Genomic DNA, 17,488 nt, shown 5'->3' with positions numbered 1-17,488 from the left:
TTGAGCTTTCTTTACAGTGTCCTGTCATAGACATGATTTTGCTTTTCTCTAGACCAGCATTTTGTTTTCTTCTACATTCCGCAAAAAACAGTATGTAAATTAATTGTTTAATTCACAGTTAAGGTGAAGCACTTCAAAGTTTATCTATGCAAATCTTCGGGCGATCTAGACCTTCGACTAAGCTGTTCTCACTCAATCGGTTTTATTTATTTATATATATATATATGCCTTGTTTATCACACGGATGGTCACAATTTGATCAAAACGTTTGCACGCAGCACTTTTTTTTTTTTTTTTGCCTGTACTTCCTCTAATAAAGAACATTGACTTTATTGGCATGAACTTGGCATTATAATGATTCCTGCTGCCACTTCATGGTTTTCAGTGTGCGGATTCTTCCACATATCAACTATCTGCAAATATTGAAGTTCAACGCACCTGTTTATACATCTGTTGGACTTTGCAACTGACATTGGCTTTCAGCGATTGTTGCCAAGACTCAGGATTCCATAATTAGTGACATATTTTCTGCTCGACCCAAAACTCGGTCCAGCCTGCATACACGTGTGCTCTCAAGTGCTCCTGGGTTAGCCTGAATTGTCCAAAACTCAAGTTGATGCACAACGCCAGTTGGCTAAAAAAATAGAATTTCCAGGGTTTCCTGAGTTTCTCGAGTTATTACCCGAGATGGACAAGTCTCACTCATGTTATCGCGACAGGTGGCCAGATAGTAACCAGATTACTGTACCACTGTTACTGACACTGTAACATTGTTATCACCAAAAACAGCAATGGATAATTTTCCAGAAAATTCACTGCAGACTGTCTTGTGATATTGGACGGTACCCTAAAATCGCATCTAAAGTTGTCATAAAAGTGGAATGTTTTGAGATTGTTTCCAGTTTTGTTATTGTGGTCCTTGAATTTTCTGTATTCCGATTTAAATGTTTTAATTTTTTCCCTACATTGGATAGCATTCCTACTCACAACCATAAAAAGTAGAACTTGACTTACACTCTGAAACACTTTTTTAGTTCGAAAGGATCCTTGACGCTGACTTTGAATGACCCGATCTCCCCAAACAGTAGTCAGTGATAATGTTTCATTATGATTCCACATTGCATAATGTGCTGTCATGTTATGTTTTCTTTGTTTTGTTTTGTTTTGGGGTTTTTTAAGGAGTTAAAATTACAGGTAAGCTATTACTTTTTTTTAACCATAATTTGCAAATGACACTGGCTTTAGTGATTGTTTCTAAGACCCGGGATTCCATGATTAGTGAATTCATTCGGGCCACCCTGCATAGTGAAATGCTACCAAAGAACTCGGGTACACGCCCTTATTGCAGGCCAACTCGAGTTTTACAAAAACACGGAAATGTAGCACTGGTGGGGCAATTAGGGTGTGTACTCGAGTTGGCTTGACTATGGAAACGAGGTAATATTCTCCCAGAACTCGAATTGATGTGAAAAAGGAGACGTTTCCATGGTTTTCCAAGTTACTCAAGTAATGACGCGAGTTGGGCAGGAAATACTTAGTTAAAGGTCAAGACGTGCATGCACTGCAGACAGTATAACTCAAACTGTCAGTGAAAGATAAATCCGTCTAGACATTCGTTCGCATTTGTTTCATGCAGTACTAGTCTGCAGAACAGGGAAAGAACTGCTACACAAGGGAAATAATGTGTCAAATGTCAAAGTGGATATGAGAATGGTAGTGATTAAGCCAGTTTGATTGAAAACATTAAAAGTAGACCGGACATTTCCATCAAAGGATTTTTAAAAATCTGGAATTGATATGATGCGATCAGAACCCAGCGGTTCATGGAAATGTGGTATTAGTCTACTTCCATGAGTGTATCAATTGAAATGACACACACAACAATTATCTCTCAGAAGACATCGTAACAAACAATTTTTACTGTACTAATTTAAAAAAAGCGATGCAGCAAAGTAGAATCTGTGCCACACCACATGTACACTTGACATACTGTTGTACATAAACAAGGCTGTAATGTAACCCCATTTGGTTTGAACCTCTGGGACTCTAACAAGCCCTTACATTATCTTTGTTTTTCCAGTTGCTGGGATCATACAGTGGTAGAGATTTTACTGCAGATATTCGTGTTGCTTTTTTGGATGCAATATAAAAACGTGTTAGTGATGCAGTCTGATGGCAGGGGTTTATTCCAATTTAGTATTTTAAATGCACAGGATATTTTGTGTTGATATGACTACAAAGTATAATTTTACCTTTTCTGTCATACTACAAATGGACTCTAGAAAAAAAAAACACTATTTACCCATTAAGAAGGAATGTCTAAAACAGTCCTACAAATGTCAAGTTGATTATATAACTATAATGTAACTTTTGTGTCATCAAAATTATTAAACTATTCAAGTTTTTAAGTGTATAGTACTTGGTGTCCAATTAAAACGATAGCCCAGTACTTCCAATGGTATCAATATGAACATATAATATAGAACTAGTAGTTTAGATCTGCTATAAATTAGTCTGAAATGTGTCAATGAAAATATCAGATCTTGCATTCTATATTAAAATAAGTCTACTGTATCAAGCTTAGGGAATGGTGTCTACTGAACAATAACTTTAATTCTACTGGCCCAAGTACTGTAGGTCAGCTTCTGTAAAATGTTGATGAAAGCTAATTTTACCAAATTAAAAAAAACAAACATTCTGTTTACATCCAAAGTCAAAATTATTCTATTATTGTGTACAACAGAATGAATGCAAACCTATTTCCATGTCTTAACACAGCTGCACGTTCATTTTCACCAAACATGATAAAATAATTGCTTACTGTTTTACTCGCGTTACCTTTGTAAATATTTTATCATCACAGACCTTAATGTAAATTAAGGCATTACAAATATACACTATGGTATCTAAAAACACTAACCTCACTATTGTGTCCTCTTAAATTGAAATTTATCCTTTGCGGCGTATTCCTCTCTCTTCTGCAGTGACTGGAAGTGAATGTCACTCCAACGACACCCCTGCCGTTCCCGGTGGCCAGCCACCCTTCCTCGTAGTAGCGTCTCCTGCATACCGGTTTCTCCTTTTCGCTCTTGGGGACTCTGCCTTTCCAAGAAAGGCACAGGATGTTTGAGTCACTGCAAATGACAGGACCATGTTCCACGGCAGCAAACATCCTGCGGTATAATACAGTTGCCTAAGTAGGCAGGAAAGGCGGTCTCAGCTGTTGTACTATTTGTATTACTGTTGTTGGATGTGGTGGTGTTTACTTAGGCTCTTTACAAATATGAACCTAACAATTACTGTGAAACCTATCCACTGAATGGTGAAGTAACAAATGATCATTACATGGGCATGGTAATGATTGTTCCAGTTTCCTGATGAGACATGCGCACTCCTCGTCAGGTAAACCTATTGTCTTCCCAAGGGCTATACCAAGTCTGACAACTGCCTCAATATGAACATCTGACGGTTGCACGTCCAAGTTCGAAAGTGATTAAAAAAAAAAAAAAATGAAGTGCCTTGATCTTAAGAAACAAGTTGTTCTTTAGAAGAAATTAAACAGCAAAAAAAAAAAAAAAGTATTTAATTCAGCGAGTTTGCTTGTTACTGTAAGTATAGTTTATCTCATGTAAGACAACACCATTATTAATTCGCTTAAATAAAAAGGCACACAGACAAGCGAGTCCTTCTGGTTTAACTAGCATGTTGTTGTTGTTGTTAAATGTAACATTAGATTGTCAGAACACTGTTTCCCTGTTACCATGAAAACAAAGTTGAGATTCTGTTGTCCAGTAATGTATCGTAATTCGAGGGGAAATAAGCAACCACCTGGCTTGTTTTTGTAAAAAAAATTAATAAAAAAAAATAAAAAAATCCTTTTTCGATTTTAAACTCAGTGTTGCATGGTTCATTAAACAGGAGCGTGTTGCACTAAAAGCACCCATACAGTCAGGGAGAGAATCCAGCATGAATCATAAACCACATATACTGAATCCTCATCATACAAGCCTGAAATGTAGAAAATGACTGAAAAAAAAAAGACATGCAGATGCCCTCAGCAGTACATCCAACAGCATTAGTTATAGAACTGCGTTCTGTAAATAGCCTGAAATTCCGACTTTTTTTTTTTCAGCTCACCGATTTCACATGTGATTTGTCTTGAATTCGCTGGAGGCAAACCGAGTCTGCTGTAGATAACGGATCATCTTAATCTGACATCACCAATAATGTGTACTTTGTCCTCAATGACTTATACTTGCTCCATTATTCCCATTGCACTGCAAGCAGCCTCCAAACCTCCGTACAAACTGCACACAATATAGCACCAAAGCATTGAATTAAAAAGTACGATTCGTCGCTATGTATTGTATGTGCAGGATTTTGAAAATCTCTTCCGAAAACCTCTATTCAACCAATCTTTGACAATCTCAGCAGATGACAGTTGTCCATTAGTAATTCCCCGTTTTGGTTCTCTCTTGGCTGCAAGAGCTGTTTTCAGGATCTTACGGTCTGTGTTCAGTGGGATCCGACTATGTTTACACCCGCTAGTTTATTTTTTTTAAGTGTTTTCTCTTCAACTCTGATCTCCCGTCTGTAACATTTCGGAATTCCCTTTTTCAATTGTCCATCTGCAGGAGCGTCCATTCTCCCGGCAACGTCATTACGTCACCCTGCCCGCCAACAATCAACGTCGGGAATCCCACGCAACTGCCAAAGGTTTCTGTAAAACAACCATGACAAAAATATTGAGTAGTGTACGTGTATGAAAAAGTATTGCAATTTTAAAGGTTGTATTGTCACTATATCTCCCATATGCAGACACGATCACCACACATTTTGAGTATACTATTAGCACTGTATATTTGTTGGTTAATTTGCACTGAATGTTTGATTTTTAAGTCCTGGTAAATGGGGTTATCACACTAGTTATACAACAGCATGTCAAACGCATTCTACCTCCAGGTTAATTGAACCTCTGTACAATAAAAACGTCCGAAAACAACATAGAATTTAAGTTTGATTTAATTATATTGTAAAAATGTCTCGAGACTGCAACGGAAGCAGACTACAATGTAAAAGAAACTAATTGATATGCTAAAGTGAAAGTATTGTGTACATTATTTGATTTCCTAAAACCCTATAAATAGTTAAATAAAAAAAAAAAAACGCAAATTTTAAAACATAAATTACAAAACCATATGTATTACAGGTTCAACAAATGTGCTATATTGCTCTTCGTTTTCAGTAAAATGCTGAAAAATATACCTTTCCAGAAGCAGCATCGAATACCCCAAAAATACACTACACTTAATGTACATATTGTCTGTACACATACAGAAAACTATTACTATAATTACTGTATGTGCAGTCTACCGCACGATTCTGTTGTATGCCACCTGCACACATATTGTGCTTGAATTTACGAAATACAGGTTTGGTTTCTGTGTTCACAAAATTATTAGAAATACCGGTAACCGCCATATACATGCTCATTGGGAAGGCATTTCGATAGCATACACATCATTATTATGCGAGAAAAAACACACCTGTAAAATGCATCACCACCCTGACTTAAAAAAAAAACATAATTTAAAATTATTATCGTTAATAAACCATTTTATTAAAAGGTATACATTAACTACCTAACAAAATATAAAATGCAGTGGACATAAAAATGTTTTGTACACAAGATATGTTATGCACACACTACAATAACCCTCTTCTCTTTTATTTGTATGTCTCGTTACCGTATGCATTTGATTTTTCAGAAAAATGCACCGGCCTAGCTAAACGTATGAATTATACATAGATGGGAAATTCTTACCAAATTAAAATATTCCTTGCAAAACTTACTTTTTTGCTAATATCACTATTTTTCCTTTATTTAAGAAGCAACCTATTACCTTACCTCTTCTGTATTGCTGCCACTCTCTCTGCTGGGCCTGACTTCAGTGTCACGTGACCGTCATGTGACTAGGTTTTGGTTGACAATTGCTTCTCTCCCACCAGCACTGTCTGTCCGCATCTCTTACTGCAGCCTCTGGCATAAGGTCTACATTTGACAGTATTAACCTACAGCTTATAAGTGTCCAACACTTTAACATTATATTATACATTTACTTAACCATTATTAATTAACTTTCCAGATCCTCCCAAAATAATGTCAATTTTTTCCTTGCTAGTATCATTGATGTAGAACACAAAAATGTCTACTATGTAACATTAATCTTTAAAATCCTCTTTTTTGTTTCAAGGTAAGCAGTAGTTTTGTTGATAATAACGCATGGATCAGAAATATTTGATGAAAATTAATTTATATAACAAGATATTGTTGAGGAAAATTATTGAATTCTGACAATATATGTATATTAACTGAATACGAAATACCTTGCAGTCTATAGCAGCCAGTGATTACATCAGCTAAGGGTAACAGTTAACCCTCAAGCTTCTAAACAACATTACACCCACCCCTAGGCCATCACCTCTGATAACACTGGCTCTGTTTTGATGTTATCCTATACCCTATCTTCTCGTCCTACTGAACTTTCTGGTAGCACAGCTGTAAAAAGCACCAGACACACCCATTGTCAAGCTTGTAGCAAACCCTGTATAAATATCCACTGTAACCCCACGTGTTCTAAGATTCTATGCTGAGTTTTCCCTTGCATGTATTGATTAAACTATCTGGAGCTGATAATCAACCTGAATCCTGAGTTTCTTTGGACAACGGAGAATACATCTTCTACAATACTATAGATGATGTTATAAACCAGAGTCAAATATGTTTTTGTTTAATGCTTTATAAGTACGTTACTAATGTGGCAAGGTGTAACATTTGACAAAAAATGACTGTAGGCAGTATAAACCTCAGAATGTCATTGTGGGTCCTTTGGATCCAACACTAAATATCTCACTAAGAATAAAATGTTGTACCAAAAGTATTTATGATCAACAGAGTGATTGGTGGACCGCACACCCAACAAACTGTATTACATTAAATTATATTCACCCACCCCAAAAGAGAGGTCTCATTGATTTTGGGCAATTATATTATTATTATTATTATTATTATTATTATTATTATTATTATTATTATTATTATTATTATTATTATTATTTTTATTATTATGTGTTTCCCAAAACCCCATGTGAAACTACAACTTAACTAACTATCTTGAGAGGTATGACACAGGCCCAGTTTTTAGGATGGAATCACATAACAGTCTTGCGTTTTGATTGGTCCATGTCTGTCAAATGAATATGTCGTCACACGAGTGGAAAAGCTTGCAGGTATTTTTAACATTGAGATCAGAGAGAGGATGAGAGAGAACGAGAGATCTGCTTTCCACAACCTTTCAATTAAAATATAATGTGGTATTTTTCTGTACTAATATATACAAACTATGGGTTATTACTTTATATAAATGATCATGTAATGCATGACTGTAAGAATTGGCTTTCTGTGGTGGTGTACTTTTTTTTTTCAAATAGCATATATCTATAATCATTTGTGCGATATATTTTAATATAAAATATAGATCTTCCACGCTATTACAGTTCTGTTACAGGATACATTAGTTTATCTCTAATGTATTCATAGTTTTACATATAGACTGTCCCTGTTTTCATTTAAGTCCCAAAGATAATGATAATGATATAGATAACATCCAAGACTCTGCATTTTCGAATTCAGCCCAATTTTTGGGATATTCTGCTTAGCTGACAGCTGAGTTTCTAAAAAACAACTATTTACAAGTGTAACAGGGTGAGCAGCCCTGTACAGTATTTATTTTTAGAACAGGGTTTCCCCCTCCGCCCCTGTGCAGTATATTTTGTGTTTGTTTATTTTGATTTATTTATTGTATTGGATTTGTTTAGATGACAATGAAAGCCGTGTGTATTTATTTATTTATTTCTTTAATTTATGAAGGCGTAGCCGTGTTGTTTTTGTTATTGTTTTGTTTGGGTGTGTTCTGGGAGAGGCAAGGTTGGCAACTTGTCCTCTGCCAGAGATAATTAAAAACCTTGTGCAGAAGGTGGTCATCTCCCGAATTAATTAGATGATTAATTTGTTGCTAATTGGGAGATGGTCACCTGCATAAAATCCTGCAGCTCTCTGCCGTTAGAATTGGGTGATCAAGAGGCGGAACGAGAGCGAGCGAGGAGAGATTAATTTAAAAAACTAAAAAAAACATATAGGAACAGTGAAGGCGATTGCCCAGCCTGACCTATTTGTATTTGTGATTTATTTTTGTTTAAACCTTTTATTTTTGTGCTCTGTGAGTAGTGTTTTCTTGTTTAAATATTTATTTTATTTTTGTTATTTGTTTAAATAAACGGTGCTGGACCGCGTTCTAAACAGCAGTACCTGGTTTGTATTCCTTCAGTGCTTCTGGCCTGACATCACCACTCAGCTTCATCCTGCCACCCGTGATGAGAGCGGTGGGAATACCAGCGCCTCCTGGACTAATGGACAAATGCTAGATAGAAGTTTTTCAGGGTGCTATATCTCGGGTTCTGAGGTTCCCAGAGGCTTGAAAATTGGTACAGGGGTCCACCCCGGGGCCCCTGTCGATCCCTCCAAGCGAGCTGGAAAGGACCCCAATTTAGATTTGCCAAACTGGAGCTCAAAAGCTATTGGAAATCCAAACTTGACACACCATCATGCTGAAAATGTGAAAATTTGTTGAAAATGTAGCATTTGAAAACAGATGTCTCCCTGTGAAAAAGGGCCACCAGACATGACCCTAGGAAGTTCAACCTGTGTACTAGGCCCCGAGGTCATTGAGATATGCTACAATTGTATCACAATGGAGACATCCCTCACAACTGGTTGAATCCACGATTTCAGTTCCTTTTTGCCATATTTACTCCATTTACCCAAGGCAGGTTTAGAAGCTGCCATTATTTATCTAATTTAGAAAAAAAAATCACCTTCTCTCAAACACATCTGCCACCAGCCGCCTCCAACTGCCAGAATTTGTGCACAACGTAGGGTTGCCAGGTTTTTCAACAACAACAAGCCCTATTGGCTCCCAAAGATGTGGGTCATGTGGCGTGCCCTCATTCAGTAATGAATATGTACGGTTGTGTGATTGGTTATGTTCAGTGGTTATTTTAAACTGCCTGTGTGATTGGTTAATTCTCAGTGGTGTGATTTAAAAAAAAAAAAAGAAAAAAAAGACAACCAGTCTGGACAACTATTACTGAAGGGGGATTTAGGGAGACACTATTTAAAAACTAAATGCATAAAATGTAGCGATTTCAGGGTTTGTTGTTGATGGATGTTATGTGCCTTCAATGTTTCTTTCTTTTTTGACTGCCAGGACCAGGGACAGCAACACAAAGGATTCCACAGAGTCAGGACCATGGACAGCTCAGTGGAAATTTCCAGACTGCCGCAAAACAGCCACACCTGTCTCCAGGTGTAATCAAGGCAAATCTGTAGACAGGTGATAACAGTCAGTCTGCTCTACTTAACTGTGCACTGGGCTTTCTTTTGTTCTCTTTTGATCCTGGCAGGTGAAGGAATAGGAGGGCGTTGGAGAGAGAGAACACTTTGGAAAAGGGTTTTGGCAAAAGAAAGAAAAGGAAAATTATAGCAAGGATTGAACACCTGACAATGAACTTGGACTGGACTGGAGAACCTGTATGGCACTTGGTAATACTTCTGTATGAAAACTACCCATGATAACAAACCCTGGCCTGAACCTACGAAGAGACTGAAACACCTCCGCCTGTTTGGTTGATTGACTATTTTGTTTGTTTGTTTAACATTTGCAAAGAACACTCCCAAAGCCCCTCATCCTCTGCCAAAATTAACAAATTGGTACTTACCCACCCAGCTCCCTTGGCCAACACACGCGTCCTTCTTGGAGAGGAAGAGAAACTGGAAGAGCAGGGCAAGGGGCCTGGAAATCCTTATGACAACGAGATTTTCCCTCCTGCTTTAAGTATAGGGGAAGATTTAGTACTGCTCAGCTGGAAGACCCCACACTACAAAAAGCATGACAGAATGTCAAGAAATAGATGATATACCTATAAACCATGCTTATGTACTCACTTTTCCTAATTTTTTCATGAGAGATAATCTCTTGTATTAGGTAATGAAGTCCAATGATGTCACAGTGGAGCAGCGGTTGGTACCAACCCCATTTCGGCAAACAGTGCTGCGCCTGTCCCACAGCCATTGGTTGGGTGGACATTTACAGAGATAAAAAACACAAGAACGGTTGTTACAATGTTTCTTCTGGCTAGGGGTGTACGCGGATGTGGTAAGGTATTGCCAGGGGTGTCCTGACTGTCAGAGAACCTCACACTTCCTGTTTTACGAAATCCATTAATCCATGAATCCATTAATTGTTAATGATAAACACGCCATTTGATAGACTTGCTATGGATTTAATTGGACCATTACCACGGTCTGCAAAATTATTTCAACATATACTTGTTGTGGTAGATTACGCCACCTGGTATCCAGAGGCCATTCCCCTGCGTAGTGCCCACACCAAGAGCATTGCCAGAGAGCTGCTACAGATGTTCTCCTGGGTAGGTTTACCCAGAGAAATCCTGATGGACCAAGGCACGACATTTATGTCCATGGTAATGAAAGATTTGTATAAATTGCTTTGAATCAAACAACTGCACACTTCTGTATATCGCCCCCAGACTGACAGCCTAGTCGAGTGATTTAATAGAATCCATGCTCAGATGGACCATGGAGCAAAATTGAGATCAGCTGCTGCCGTTTTTGATGTTCGCTGTGAGAGGTATTCAAGGCATCCACTATTTTTCACCATTTGAGCTGTTGTTTTCCTACAGGCCCAGGGGATTGTTAGATGTGATTAAGGAGAATTGGGAACAACAGCTTAGTCCCCACAACACTGTCATATAACACATAGAAGAAATGAGAGAACACATACACAGTGTGATGCCCTATTACAATACTATTTTTTTCTCACAGCCATCTTGGATTTTCTAAGTAGGCATACATGACTAAGTTTTTGCATTTTATTTTATTTTTTTAAGTCATAATTGTGAGATGGCAAGTCAAAATAACAAGATACTAAGTTGAAATAACGAGATAGTAAGTCAAAATGCTGAGATATTAAGTCAAAATAATGAGATAAGATAGTATGTCGAACATATGTTATATTAAAGTATATTTCTGATTTTTTTGTGGCAGAAATGGGCTTCCATAATTATGGCTTCCAGCGTTGCCTTTTTTTAACTAATATTACGTTTCAGGATAAGTTGATCTGAAGTACGGTGGGACAGGGAGTAACCTGTCTTTATGTGTTTTTGGTGTTGTTTAGAGTGGATGCGTCTACAGGGTGGTTCTGTGAGTAAATTAGTTTGTGTGTGGAATGTGCCTGGACTAATGTTAATTAATCAATTGGCCCAGACACCTGTATTAAAGGAGTGGTTGGGAGCGTTAGTTGATGAGTGTTTGTGAGAGTGAGAGGACCTGTTTGGTAGTGATGAGTGACAGTACGTTAGCAGTGTTTTTGTTAGTTGTTTATTAGTTATTGTTTAGATTATCTTGCATGTCTTTTTATTTGGCCATCGTGCCCTTTTGTTTTGTGTGTTGATTATTATTTAATTAAAAGTACTTTATTTGCTGCACTTTCTGACTCTAAGTTTCCTCACTTTGGCTAACTTGCCACAGTTGGTGTCAGTAGTTGTTGAGGCCAAGAACCAGTGCCCTGCCTGTGGGGAACAGGGTCACTGGGTGGTCAGCTGCCCTGCTCTCCAGGAGGAGGGAGAAGTCCCTCTGTCTCCAGTACAAGAGGGAGATGCCCGGCTGTCTCCAGTGCAAGAAACCTCCACCACTTTCACCACCAGGAGCAGAGCAGCAGGAGATGCCTCTGCCTCCTCCACTGGCAGGAGCAGAGCAGCAGGAGCTGCCTCTGCCTCTGCCACCTCCACCAACAGAACAGTAGGAGCTGCCTCTGCCTCCACCAGCAGAGGGTGAATAACGGCTGGTTCCGCATCCACCGCCATGAGAGGACTGTTTACCACTCCCAACTCCACCACCAGAAGAGCTGGAGCTACCTCCACCACCCAAGGGAGAGAAGCTGCAGTTTGCCACAGCCCGGGGATGCCTTCACGTCGCCGCCCGGGGATGCCTGCCTCACTTTGCCCAAGAATGGCTGTCTCGCATTGCCTGGGGGTTGCCTGCTCCTCCGCATCGCCTGGGGGTTGCCTGCTCCTCCGATTCGCCTGGGGGATTGTCTGCTACGCCGCATCATCTGTGGAGCCATCAGTTACAGGGTACGAGAGAGAAGTTGAGCTCCCGCTGCCGCCTCAATGGACGATGGCTCCCCTCCCGAGTTCGGCTCCCGAGGGTCCGCTGCTGCCTTCGCCTCCCGAGGGTCCGCTGCTGCCGTCGCCTCCTTGCTGCTTCACCTGGGGTCACTGGAGCTGCCTCGACCGGGGATGCTACGCCCGCACCACCCGGGGATGACGCCTGCCTGTCGTCGCCCCCGGGGATGTCACTGAGTTGGGCCAAGTGAATCCTCTGTTCTTCCCCCTGGACTTTGAGAAGAAACTTTGGGTGTTTTACGGGGGGAGGTGGCTTTTTAGGCCATGTTATGTTGTGCACATGTGGGGGGAGGTGTGTGACAGGGTTCAGACTGTCTTTGCGTGCTTTTGGTGTTTTATTAATTCTCTATTTAAAGCATTATGGATTTCCTTGTGTTTTACTGCATGTTGTAAAGCGCTTTGTGATGGTGCTCCAATTTGAAAGGCGCTATATAAAATAAAGATTGATTGATACATTATTTTCACGAATATTTACATTAACTCAAACAATTTTTAAAATTAAAATAAAGCAATACATAAAACAAAGTATGCATGTTACTTAGAAAAATATGAGTTACTGGTGTATGCTTCCATTTAAAAGATACAGTTGTGGTTTTCCATCATCTGAGCTTCAACATTGCAAAACACAAGCAACCTATATTAAAAGTAATTAAAACATGTGAAAAAAATATATTACGCAGTTTCTTTAACGTACTTTCAAAATAACACATAACACATTTAACTGTACTAACTCACGCTGTCCTATTAATGTATGTTTGTGTACCTATATTAATATAGGCCTATAGGCTTTGGGATGCCTGTCTTGTGAGGTAGGTATCTTGGGATTATATCATGCTTTCCAGAGCTTAATGACAAGGAACCTGCATTACAGTATTACACAAAGGCCTCATAGACCAATGGCTGCACATCTGTACTACAGCAACACAATGCCAGTGAGCTGAGAACAACTTCTGCAGCCTGATTAGAGAAACCAAGATATACTATTTCTAAAACAGATACATAAAATCAACTGGTTGTCAAAAGCAATAGTATACACAGTAGATAGTAGATAGTAGATTTTCCAAGTTTAGAAACCTCATAACTTCACCACCTTGGAAGCTCCATTAGAGGGCATCATCACACAGTTAATGACTGCTGAATATTCAGCCAGAATGTCGATTTTTTAAAGAATAATCAAAGCGTTACTAATTAAAATGATTAAAGGTTTAAAATAGCAATAAAGACACTGTTTACCTTTTTCAGAATATAACCCCTTTATTAGAGGGAATTACTTTGGTAGTTGACCTTATCTGTACAAAAAGAAGTACAAAATCAAACATTGTCATTTTTTACAAAGTAAGCAGAAATGATTACAGAAATGTATAGAATAAAAGTCATTTTTAGCTTTGGAGGGCTTTTGTAAACTGAGTTCTGGTGTTTTTGACTCAAAACAAAAACATTTGCACTGACTGTCATTTTAGCTGGTAGTATTGTGCATCTAGTGTTATTACATGTCACTGATATTTCTCAAAAACAAGACATTACAATTTTATTATAAAAAAATATATAATACAAGAACACATACAGCAAAACTAACAAACATACCATATCCCATTCTATAAAGTATTTTACTGTACTGTATAAGCTTTAATAAGTGGTTGATGTAATTTAAGTCAAGTTTCAACTTACCAGAATACCATAACATACAAGTCACTAGACTAAATACATTTAGTAATACTTCCTTTATTTCTCAATCTTGGTCTCTCTTTCTCTCTCAGTTATTACAGGAACTCAAGTACAAGTCTCTTGGAAAGCTCGAATAACAGTCTCATAGGCAGGAGGTGGGGTCTGTGTGGCGTGAAAGCCACGCAAGCTGCTATTAGACCAGAAGGAGTCAGGCCGGGCCAGACCACCCACATTGACCGCAGAGCCAGCGTTGCTTCTCGGGAGTGTTGTTTGGCTCCCTTCCTCAGCCTCACGGGCGATCTGGCTGCATTGAAGTAGCGGGTGAAATGTCGAGGCCCTGAAGCTGGGTTTCCGGGCAAATGGGTCGGCCTGCTCCAGAGAGGCCTGGCGCTGGAAAGTAAGAGCTGCACTAGCCAGGCTGTTGTTGCTTCTCCGGTCATAGCTGCCGTTCCGATAAAACCCAGAACGGCTGTGCAGGAGGCTGTGAGGGGAGGTCCGCGACTGCCTGGGGTTTCGCCTGGAGATGCGGGCCGAGGCTCTGCGCCGAGACAGCCATGTCAAGAGGATCCAAACGACAGCACCGATCATCAGGCCCACCACCATAGACAGGCAGAAGGACAGAATCAAATGATCTGTGGAAACAATATTTACATATGTAATATTGTGGTAAACAGTATATTTCCCAGGATCTCATACTAAATAATTTAGCATTCGCTGGTTCACATACATTGTGCTTTAACAGATGAACTCACTACTTATTGTTGGCAGCCTAAAGCAGAATTTGGTTGTTTTGAGAATTCCAGCTCAAGATGACCAAATTCTGAAAGAAACCACAGATAACGACCTCATACTTGAACTTGTAATTACAGTTGTTAAGCCCTAAAAATTTCTGACTGTGATAAGGTAAAAAAGAAAAATAATAATGTTGACCTTGGACTTGTTTTCCATATAGTGAATGACCAACAAAAATAACGTTATTAATTATTATCATTTAAAAATGTTTCAATGACCTTCCTACAGTAAGCCTTAATTACATTACAAGGGCTTATCATCAAATAAATAAATAAATAAATAACTAGTACTATTCATTTCAGTTGCCAGATTTTTTAAAATGTTGACTGTCTCCAAAAAGAGTAGTAATACTAAAACATAAGTACAGAAACAGTACAGTATACCCTTACCAGTTCAGAACAAATTTCCCATATAAAAATACCTCGGAACAAGCGTGAAATTGATACGATAAGTACAGTTTTCCCCACATAAAGAACAGTAAGATCAATGGTCGCCATGGCAATGAACTAGTTCAAAGTAGATCAACACAACCCATAACCTCTCACAGACATTGTAAACTAAATTTAAACACTAACAAAAGGTAAATACCCAATTTAAATGACAGATGGCCAACGGTACTATAGTATGTCTACATTTCTAAAACATTTTAGTGGTTCTAGAAACGTTGGGTTAAATATTTTTCTAAAAAAACATTCCACTACCAATGGGGAGCACAGTTCAACAAGTTGGATCCATTCTCTTCCAGGATGTGTGCATCTAGCCAACTCTCAGTGGAGGAGCTACCAGTACTACACCATCCCCTCGAACAAACAGCATTGGGATGTTCCTCTTTGTGGATTTATAAATTTCTTCATATGTCTCCTCATCAATTTCTACTGTGGTCACATTCTCTTCTACATCACCCAGATCATGTTCAAGTGCTGATCATAAGCGTGTAGCCTTCCTCTGAGTGCTTAGTCATTTCACATTTTATTACAATTCAATTAATTAATTAATTGAAAAATGATCAAAGTCTAGATTAATTTATTAAGAACTAATTATTATTATTATTATTATTATTATTATTATTATTATTATTATTATTATTATTATTTAGCTTTTTTGCAGTAGAAATTACATGGCATTTTAGCTAATGAAGGAATGAAGTTTACTGAACAAATGTTATTTATAAATAAACAGTTGCTACTGTTCAAACTCAGAAATACAGTACACATATTTTTCCCTTATGTATTATTGTTATGTTTTGAACATGACATAAATGTTTGTTAGTATTGTCTGACTCGCACGTAGTTGTGAAAAATAACACCAGGTGGCAGGAAAACATTTAGAGTTTTTTTTTTTTTTTTTAAATATTCACATATTTCCCTTAAAGTATACGAGGACTATTTTTATACATATTATGCTACTTCTAATGTAGTGTTTGAAATAATAACCAATTCATACACATCGCTCAAATCTGTATCATTATTCCTTAAAAAAAAAGTTATATAGATTTTTTCTATAAGATTAATACATTTATTAGTTATTCATATATTGTAGAGACACTGATATTTATTTTTATTTATATCTGACAGCTTGTATCAGGTAGTTTGTATCAGGTGGAAATTATATTACACTAAGATTCATTTTCTGTTTATTTCTTCTTATTTTAAATATATATATATATAAATGCTTATTATACATATTATAAAGAATGTAGTATAGGTTGTGCAAGATACATGCTGGCTTTCACTCCACTCAAGGTCAAAATCACAGAGTGGATATCAGCTAGTCTCATACACACTATACAATATTATATGTATTCTAAATAAATATCAAAACAAATCATTATCAGAATAAAACAAGGCTTATTGATTGTTCCCATCCTTTCCCCTACACAATACAGTATTGTACTGTTGATAAATCAGATTTGTTTTTCAGCATTGTCTTCCGTTTACTTATATAACATTCTTAAATAGACAGTATATTTCTGACAATTAACACCACATAGTGAAGTTTACTCCATTTAGTTTTACACATTTTAGATGTAAATCAAGATAATAAGGAGAAAATAGTCGAGTTTTAATGTTAATATAACATTTTACTAAAGCTTAGTAGCATGAGTGATACATCTTACCATAGAAGTTCTCTGGCAGCTTCAAATAATGTTGGGTTTCATTGTGATTGGGATCCATAACATCCACAGAAATAGGTAAAACGAGAAGAGTAGAGAAATTCACATGCAGTCTACACTTATCTATTGCTTGTTCCCTATAGTAATGCCACACAGTAAAACATTTCTTTACAAAAGGCAACCCTGTTGTTTGTCAAAACGGAAACATCAGTGTAACATTTCCTGCTTTTCTACTCAAATTAGCAAGGACAGCCTTATCTGTGAGAACCAGAATTCCTGATAAATTGAATAGTTTCCTTTCTCGTCATTTCCTCAAGTTTAATTAATGAAGAACAATGATGAAATGGCTTCATCATTGTAAACTGGCCTGCTTATATCAAAAGTTTAATTTTAACTTCTTAAAACAAACTGCGGGATGGGAGATTACTGGTACAAAGACATACTCTGTATTTATGAGCTGATATCAGATTATGCAAATTAGTGGTGAACATTGAAGCTCAAAATTACAACTAACTACTTAAAAGGAAAGATTTTGACAAATTTTTAAGAAACGGAGGGAAAAGAGTCCCTGTAATTTTCATTTTATAGTCAACT

General features: G+C 37.7%; 2 protein-coding genes across 2 annotated transcripts in view; both read right to left on the bottom strand.

Moving 5' to 3' along the window:
- LOC121315848 (tubby-related protein 4-like) overlaps positions 1 to 3,497 on the bottom strand; it is an 80,159-nt gene extending 76,662 nt beyond the window's left edge. Inside the window, exon 1 of the mRNA XM_041250343.1 lies at positions 2,921 to 3,497. Within this exon, the coding sequence (XP_041106277.1) occupies positions 2,921 to 3,172 (252 nt within the window). The 5' untranslated portion in view covers positions 3,173 to 3,497. The remainder of the gene's footprint in view (positions 1 to 2,920) is intronic.
- A 10,061-nt stretch (positions 3,498 to 13,558) lies between these two features.
- Positions 13,559 to 17,089, bottom strand: LOC121315847 (myc target protein 1 homolog). Its single transcript, XM_041250342.1, has 2 exons — positions 16,898 to 17,089; positions 13,559 to 14,621 (listed from the first exon to the last, which is right to left on the bottom strand). The coding sequence occupies exons 1-2, from the start codon at positions 16,953 to 16,955 to the stop codon at positions 14,095 to 14,097; spliced, it is 585 nt and encodes a 194-aa protein (XP_041106276.1). The 5' UTR covers positions 16,956 to 17,089; the 3' UTR covers positions 13,559 to 14,094.
- Positions 17,090 to 17,488: the final 399 nt, after the last annotated feature.

This window comes from Polyodon spathula, chromosome 5, assembly GCF_017654505.1.
Source record: "Polyodon spathula isolate WHYD16114869_AA chromosome 5, ASM1765450v1, whole genome shotgun sequence".
Taxonomy (NCBI): Eukaryota; Metazoa; Chordata; class Actinopteri; order Acipenseriformes; family Polyodontidae; genus Polyodon; species Polyodon spathula.
The sequence above is the reverse complement of the archived record's forward strand: the minus strand, read 5'-3'. Positions and strand labels throughout refer to the sequence as shown.